This window comes from Garra rufa, chromosome 23, assembly GCF_049309525.1.
Source record: "Garra rufa chromosome 23, GarRuf1.0, whole genome shotgun sequence".
Classification (NCBI taxonomy): domain Eukaryota; kingdom Metazoa; phylum Chordata; class Actinopteri; order Cypriniformes; family Cyprinidae; genus Garra; species Garra rufa.
The window spans coordinates 35,162,982-35,172,111 of record NC_133383.1 but is presented as its reverse complement, the minus strand read 5'-3'; the positions used below and the strand labels follow the sequence as shown (position 1 = coordinate 35,172,111).

General features: G+C 39.8%; 1 protein-coding gene across 1 annotated transcript; it reads left to right on the top strand.

Moving 5' to 3' along the window:
* The first annotated feature begins 1,985 nt into the window (after positions 1–1,985).
* On the top strand, positions 1,986–6,343 carry LOC141299555 (uncharacterized). Its single transcript, XM_073829922.1, has one exon. The coding sequence runs from the start codon at positions 3,014–3,016 to the stop codon at positions 4,319–4,321; it is 1,308 nt and encodes a 435-aa protein (XP_073686023.1). The 5' UTR covers positions 1,986–3,013; the 3' UTR covers positions 4,322–6,343.
* Positions 6,344–9,130: the final 2,787 nt, after the last annotated feature.

Sequence of the window (9,130 nt, the reverse complement as noted above, 5' to 3'; positions counted from 1 at the left end):
GTGACATTGGGTGGGATGAGGACAACCAAAAACAGTTGATTATTGTGGGAAACAAACCTACCTCTTTACACTTTAAACTGAATGGGATAAAAGATACATAGTATATAAAATGCTGAACAGTTTCTTGTAATATTTTAGCTGAATCAATCATTTAATGTAAACGAGACAAACTTATATCTAAAAGCATAATTACGACAAACAAGCCATTTTTTGATTGACCGTGATTTAGTTTTGTGGTCAATGGCCGGTGAACGGGAATACTAGGGGCATAACATTGAGCGCATCAAAATCGATATTTTTACAACACTAAGAAGACTCGACACACTATGAAACTTTGCCTGGGTCTCTACACATGAACTCGAGCATTGAGAACATTGTTTGTGTACACAGAGTTTACTAAAAAGAAAGGTTTTGAACAACTCACTTTCACTGTTTGAGTTTCCGCTCGCGGCCGTCTTGCCAGTCAAGAAGTGTCGATCTCCGAATGCGAGGATGGATAGCTCCTAAAGCATATTTCCATATAAATGCACGGCTAATTTGTTGTTTTGTCACAAGTGAAAAACAATATTAACCTTCTAGTTGTAAAAAGAGCTTCATATAAGCCTAATATTTCTTCCTATGGAGTCCATTCATTCGCATTCGGAGATCGACACCTCTTGACTGGCTGCGAGCGGAAACCCAAACAGTGTAAGTGAGTTGTTCAAAAACTTCCTTTTTAGTAAACTCTGTGTACACGAACAATGTTCTCAATGCTCGAGTTCATGTGTAGAGACCCAGGCGATACTTCGAACAAAGTTTCATAGTGTGTCGAGCCTTCTTAGTGTTGTAAAAATATTGATTTTGATGCACTCAAATTTATGCCCCTAGTATTCCCATTCACCGGCCATTGACCACAAAACAAAATCACGGTCAATCTCAAAAACGGCTCGTTTGTCGTAATTATGCTTTTAGATACAAGTTTGTCTTGTTTACAGTAAAAAAAAAAAAGCCCAGGTTGCATTTTGGCAATAGTTATCCTTTAAGAAGTTCTTTACAAGATTTGGAATACAGCGCCTTATTTGTATGGACCACTTTTATAATATGTCCAGTTTGTGGCTTGTAAACTAGTTCCCATTGCAATTGCATGGAAAAGAGCAACCAGCATAGTCTTCAAAACATCTCCTTTTGAGTTCCAACAGAAGGAAAAGTCATGCAGGTTTGAAACGGCATGAAGGTGAACTATCCTTGTAAGCGTTTCTAAAAATAGGCTATCGCCCATGTCAGAGATCTGCTTAATTTCAAAACATTAGTTTCCCATTATCTCAATTTTCTGTTCCAAGTCTTCTTTTTAGTATGAGTCAGTGTTCAATCCCCCCCATGCTGAGAGCAGAGGCAAATCTGCCATCCCCTCAAATATGATCCCTCAACAACAAACCACTGAGCATGCTCAGTAGGGTCTGTGATGCTGTTGCTATAGGACTGTGGGGCTCAGAAACCACTGTACTGGGGGAGGAGGGAAGGTGTGAGGAACAGATGAGCTGTGAGGAGTCCAGAGCAGAAAGAAGTGTGACTAAAGAGGAACTACAAGAGGGACGCTACCCATTTTCTATCTTTTCATTTTTTATTTTCCGGTGCTTAGCCTATGCTGAGTGGATGTGGAGCATTAGGTTGTGATCATGCGGTGTGTTTGCTCCAGTTACTGTGCAGACAGAATGAGAGTGACTATGTGCTGGCTCTCGGATTGATGGAGCTTTACGGCTGGGTGAGTTGATGCCGTTGCCCATGTTAACAGCCTGAACACAGGATAATAAAATGTTCAATATATGTTTGTTTAACTTTTAGCTGTCGTTTTGGACAAGTGTATCGTCAGAAGTTAGCAAAATATGACACTTCTTTCTATGAACTTTATTTTTGGGACATTCTAACTTGCTCATTTGGAAAAATGGCTCATAAAAGTTAAACAACACTGTTTCAAATCGTTTTTGAGGGTTAGTCAGTGATGATTTTTAATTACAAAATGAGAAGTATATGCTGTTCTCGTGTAAATAGATTAGATTAGATTGCTAATGTGACCTTTACACCACAGACTGAAAAAAAAGTAAGCATTGCTTGGTAATTGATGAAAAAATATTGATAGTTGTGTAAATATTGTCATACAAACAGTACTAACAATTTTTGATTGATTGTAATTTATTATATACATTTTTCTCAAAGTTATCTGACATTATCAGTTCTTGTCATATTTTATTACCATTTTCTAAACTATAGCGAATAAAATGTGATAATGTGAGAAATGTTGATGGTGTCTGAATAAATCTTGGTTTGACTGTATATTCATCTCAGTATAAGAACAATTGAATTCAAAAGAAACTACACAGAGAGACAAAACAAACATGTTTTTGCTTTTGTGTCTAGAAAGTTATATTTTTTAAGGTTTGAGTTAATCTATTGTAATATCTGGTTAATATTGTATCTGGTTAACATTGTAATTGCAACTGATTTATTGGTTTGTAGTGAAAGGTAGTTGTAGTTAAAAGAATTTAAAGGGATAATTTTGTCATTAAATACTCATCCTCATGTCGTTCCAAATCTGTAAGACCTTCGCATGCGTCATGGTACTCTCGTGAATGGCAACAGAGACTGACCCAAAAGAGAAGAATTGTTAAATAGTCATTATTGTTTTAGTCAGACTATTTTAACAATGTCCGTACTATGTTTCTGGGCCTAGAACGTGGTAGTTGCTGTCTATGAGGGTCAGAAAGTCATCAGGGTCATCAAAAATATCTTAATTTGTGTGAGTGAAGATCTTAAGATTTTGGAACATTGGACTTTAATATTGGTAAAGTATTGAGTCATGATTTATATGAAAGCATTATTATAGATAATCAACTGAATGCCTATTTTCTCCTTTAGATTCTGGCTTGAAAGCAGTGATATGAAATGCAGACATATGAGTTTTGCATTCACTCTGTTTATGTCACTTAATCAGCCTGCCATGCAAGGACTGATGCTTTGATGTGCTGGCATTTAGAAAATGGACGTCTCCCCAAAGTCAGGAGAAACTCTGATCGTGTGCCACATCCATGGCCAGTCTGTTGGGTGGCATCTGTATAATTCTGTACAGACATCCAGACAGCCTCGCGCTTTGAATTTAACCCACAGTATATCCCTGCCTGAGAGAGGAGATCTGCCAAGGGAAGCACTTGACTACGGCAGTCTGAGCTACAAAAGCAAGTCAAGTTCGACAGAAGCAGAGGACAAAAAGGGAACTGAAAATTCTAGAGGATGCAATTCGTCCCCAACGCTTTGCATTTGGTCAGAGAACTCTCCATCAACCAGTCCTCAAGTAAAAAAAGAGCCATTGCATCGGAGACCAACTCCAAAATGGCAAAACCTCTTCATACCTGAATCAGAAGTGAATGAGGATGACTCGGATGAGGACTCGGATGGAGACAACTTACACAAGTACCATGAGGGGTCATCCCTCCAACTACAAGGAAATGTGACTCAAGTGAATGCCTTCAGCCAAGTCAAAGAAATCAAAGAACAGAAGATTGAGTTTGATACAGGTTGCGGGGATCGCAGGGATAGCAGAGGAACCCCTGTATTAATGGACTGTGATGGGGATTGGGGTGATGAGGAAGACTTCAGCAAGCATAATCTTGAGGAACCTGATAACAGCTGGGCTCCAAGTGAAAACCTTATTGAATCTATTACTCAAAACCAAACAGAATATATCACCGACTCATCCTGTAACAGCTCAGATGGAGTACTAGTTAACTTCAGTGCCATCTATCACAAAACCAACAATGCAGTTCCTGCAACTCCACTAAATCTGGATAGTCCCGTTTCTGGCACTGGCATAGTGTTGCAGGAAAGTTCAAACCATTTCCCAAGCTGGTCATCTCACAGCTTTGATCCAAACTGCAACATCTACCCATTCAACTGTGATGGATTCCCATCAATAGAAATTTCTGACCTCACTATGTGTATGCAGAGTCAGACACGGTTAGCAGGTTCCACCCAGAATTACTATAAACTGGTGACATGTGACCTATCATCTCAGTCTTCACCCAGCCCACCTTGGTCCTCCTTGACCAGTTTCTCTGAGACTCAAAGCCAAGGTAGCTGTTCTCCACCTTCTGAATATTTCCTATTCGGACATTCGGAGGAAGAGGAAAGAGAGAAGCCAAAGGTTGGCCAAAGTGAACACAAGGTATTTATACCACTACCATACCATACATACAGTGTATCCAGAAAGTATTCACAGTGCTTAACTTTTTCCACATTTTGTTATGTTATGGCCTTATTCTCAAAATTCTACAAACCAAATACCCCATAATGATGATGTGAAAGAAGCTCATTTGAAATCTCTGCAAATATATTAACAATAAAAAACAGAAGAAAAAAAATCAAAGCACCTTTGGCACCAATTACAGCCTCAAGTCTTTTTGAGTATGATGCTACAAGAGTATGTATCTCTCAAGCTCCGGTGCACAGACCTCTTCAGAGATGTTCAATCGGGTTCAAGTCTGGCCTCTGACTGGGCCACTCAAGGACATTTACAGAGTTGTCTCGTAGCTACTCCTTTGTTATCTTGGCTGTGTGCTTAGGGTTGCTGTCCTGCTGAAAGTTGAAAGGCTGTGTGCTTAGGGTTGCTGTCCTGTTAAACAGTTGCCCCAGTCTGAGGTCCAGAGTGCTCTGGAGCCGGTTTTCATCAAGGATGTGTCTGTACATTGCTGCATTCATCTTTTCCTCAATCCTGACTAGTCTTTCAATTCCTGCCACTGAAAAACATCCCCACAGCATGATGCTGCCATCACCATGCTTCACTGTATTGGCCAGGTCGTGAGCGGTGCCTGGTTTCCTCCAGGCATAACGCTTGGCATTCAGGCCAAAAAGTTTAATCTTTGTTTCTTCAGACCAGAGAACTTGGTTTCTCTTGGTCTGAGAGTCCTTCAGGTGCCTTTTGGCAAACTCCAGGCAGGCTGTCATGCGCTTTTTACTGAGGAGTGTCTTCTATCTGGCCATACAAGCCTGATTGGTGTAGTGCTGCAGAGATGGTTGAGAAATGCTGGAGCTCTTTCAGAGTGACCATCAGGTTCTTGATCACCCCCCTTACTAAGGCCCTTGCAGGGCAGCTAGCTCTAGGAAGAGTCCTAGTGGTTCCAAACTTCTATTTACAGGTGATGGAGGCCATTGTGTTCATTGGGACCTTTAATGCTGCAGAATTTTTTCTGATACTATCCTGTCTCGGAGACAATCCCTTGGAAGTCATGGCTTGGTTTGTGCTTTGATATGCAGTGTTAACTGTGGGACCATATATAGACAGGTGTGTGCCTTTCCAAATCATGTCTGATCAAGTAAATTTACCACAGGTGAACTCCAATCAAGTTGTAGAAACATCTCAAGGATGATCAGTGAAAACATGATGCACCTGAGCTAAATTTTAAGTGTCATGAAAAAGGCTGTGAATGCTTATGTACATGTGATTTTTTCGTTTTTTATTTTTAATACATTTGGAAAGTTTTCAAACAAACTGTTTTCATGTTGTCATTATGGGGTACTGTTTGTAGAATTTGGAGGAAAATAATTAATTTAATCAATTTTTGAATAAGGCTGTAACATAACAAAATGTAGAACGAAGTGAAGCGGTGTGAATACTTTCTGGATTCACTGTATAGTAAAGCTAAGATTCAGGGCAAATTTTGTTACAATTTTTAACTTTACAATTTTTCCAGAGTGATGGGAACATTGAAGTGAAGAATACTAGACGAGCTGACAAGGACCGATCTAAAGGAACAAAAGAGAGAATGGCACACATAAAAACCCATCAATCTGCTTTAGAAGAACATGATAGTTGTCATTATATCAAGACTCCTCAGTCTCAGAGCTGGATTGGCAGCCAGAAATGCTCTACTTTATCAAAACTGGGAGCCCTACAAAACAGTTGTCCCAGCCATTTAGACACAAATTTGTCTTCACCTCCATCTAGGCAACACGCCACCTCTTTTGCAGAAATTGCCCGATGTAAGAAGGGTAATGGAGAATCACCCATGAAAAAAAGCACAGAGGATCCATCAGGCTCACACTTCATTCAGAAACAGGATGATTCAGAAATGGCAGCAAGGATCCAGAGTGCTGAAAGTAGTAGTCAATCCAATCCAGAAGGTAAGAAACCTAGAAAAACCCTAATATTTTGCATTTAGTTCTTGCTTTTATAGTCTGTTTCTTGTGCCTACAGGTGCATGTGCTTCATCCCCAGAATTTGTGCGATACACAAAAGCACAAAGGCCCACCTTTCTCCCTATCCAGCCTTTTGTGCTTCAAGCACCCTCAGGAAAACAACAGACCAAAGCTCTTGGTTCTCTTCTTAATCAGTACATCAGCTACAAGTACAGCAAGCCTGGGCCTTCCAAAGCTACTTGCAAAAGCAAGGCATATCCACATCACAAGCAACCTTCACCTCTCAGAAGTTCTTCTAACATCCACCTGGAGGCAGCAACTAGTTCAGACACTTGTTCCTCCTGCTCACCAAGTCCTATTTTGCCCCACTCCCAGTGTACCCAACCCTGCACACTGTTGGGGCTCATTCACCAGGACAGAAATTCACATATGAGTTCAAATATGAGACCAAGAAGCCCTCAAAGCACAGAGCAAACAGATGGAAGTCCAAAGGCCTGCTCAATTCAAACGGAGTTAAGCCAAAAACATGCTTGGTATGGAAAACATGCTTCTAAGAATTGTCCACTCGAGCAGGTTCCTAAAGAGGAGACTACAGGTTCTCTGGATGCATCCTTCCCTTTACTTCAAAACTCCTCCCCTGCCATTACCTCAGTCACCTCCTTGACCTCTATCAGCTCCCTCATTTCCCTACCAGGCACTGGACGAAAATCTTTTTGGCCTTTTGAAGCTTCATCACAGGTCTGCACTAATGAAGAACATAACACCAATGGCCAACACATCTTTAGGTCAAGGAGGTCACCTTGTAAGTTTTAATGAATCATGTAAAGGTTTCCATTGATTTAGTTTACTGATGTTACGTATCGTATTCACATATTACTCCACGTCTCTCTTGCCTTCCTTGAACCCACTGAGATTAAACAGACCCCCTAAAGTGTGCCATGGGTTTGGTGGGGGGTAATTGAGAATAAATTGGAGAGAGTCAAGAGGAGGCAATGCCTCCAACAGGATATGATTGGATATGACTGGTTATGATTGGCTATGTTTGGTTTATGCAATAAATGAATGCAACACATTTAAATAAAAAACAAAACTTGAAAAATGTGAGGACTTTTCCTCCTCATTTCAGAACACCACTGTACACCAATGATATACAAGATGGTGAAAAAAAATTGTTGTGAATCTGGTGGTAGTTTTGCATTTAAGTCTATTTTATTTTTTAAACTCTGCAGGTGTTATGAGGGAACATCAACATGGTGACTCATTCTCCATGACTGACAGACCCCCTGAAGAGTTCTGCCTCTCCCCAGAAGCCCCTTCAGATCTACTTTCAATTGATCTTCTGCACAAGAGAAGTGAGATGATGAATAATCAGAATCTGCATAGATTTTTATGACTAAACGCCCTCATTTTCCCTGCATTTTTACATGACTACCGTTATTATAAATTAGTAATATGTTCTGTTTTTGCATAGCAATATGACTATGATTTGTATGGAGATCTTTGTGACTATGAAAATTTGCACAGCAGCTTTTACCACAGAAATTCCAAATGCAGAAAATACTTCAGGAAAGCCCAATTCTTTTTCAGTATGTCAATGAAGGCAAAAATTCTTTCTGTTACAGAAAGATACAGAGTGGATCTCTGCAGCATTGCCTCTGCTTCCCTGAAGGGGAAAATGTGACCTACTTTTAACTCTCACTGCCTTAGATTGGCTAACACACTCGGCGTGTTTGTGTGTGTGTTTCTATATAAGCACAAATATGTGTACTACTGTATGTTCCTTTTATAGTAGGTTTCATGTATATTTATTTACAGATGTTCTTGTCCTTTAGGGGTCTTCTGATGTCACAATTGACAGAAATTGCCTACAAGTACAGCATTTTAAAATAATTTGCATTGTCCAAATATTTAGGCTTATCCTAAATTCCTTTACAGATTTTCAGGTTGAATGTTGAGAGATCAGGACACTGTTGATAAATAAAATATGTTTTTATGAATTGAAATCTCTACTTCACACCTATCTCTCACATTTCTCTCTGTATTTCTAAAGGTATGTTAAAAGCTGTGAGTTTGGCAGTGGATCTCATAATGGCTCATTTCAACTCAAGACGAGACCCAGAAGAAAAGGTAGTACAAGGATTAAAAAAAATCAAGATTATAAAAATATAACAACAGAAATGTCAAATATTACCCACCGGTCCTACAGACATAGAGTCCTTTTAGAAGAATAAGCCATCTCAAAATTGTCATTTTGTTTTCAGATCAGACTGGGAAATAGTTTATTGTGCACCACTATCAGACACCTAGTCTTTAAACAGCTCTACCCCGCAATCCAGAACATCCTTCAAGATGGTTTGAAAGCCTTTAAATTGGACTTGATTGTTGGACAACGCCGCAACAAACTATGGAACGTCGTAGAGGCCACGGCACAACCAGGTCTGTGTAAGCCAATCAGATGAACAGCAAATGAAACATCTTCATTATGAGAGTGACTTCAAATCTAATTCGAAACTGTGTTTTTTATGACTGCCAATATTTTCCTCTTTACAGGCTCATCTCCCCGACTGTCTGACAGCTTGGTGTCTGTGGTAAAAAAATGTTCCCAGTTATCAAGTCGCATGCGGCTCAGTGTCTTCATCATAGATCTGCTAAAGTAGGTCAAATGCTGAATACATCTGCTAAAATTTATGCCACAGTACAGTTAGCTAATGAAAGTATTGCTTTTTAGCTTGCGAGCTTTGGAATTCTGGATTCGGCATTTATACACTTGCATTGGTGAGTATTATGATGTTTACAGGCAACTATAAAGGGAATGTATTGCCTGTTGTCCCAATGCTTAATTCCTTTCCATTTTATACTCAACTTTTTCCAAGATGTTGTAAAGGAACACTATCATCAGTGGGGTTTCTTGGCTCTGGCCCAGGGGCCAACTTATGGACCACTATTCCAAGAGCTGATTCTTTTG

Coding starts and splice junctions, on each gene's coding strand:
- LOC141299555 (XM_073829922.1), top strand. CDS start 3,014: ATGGACGTCTCCCCAAAGTCAGGAGAAACTCTGATCGTGTGCCACATC.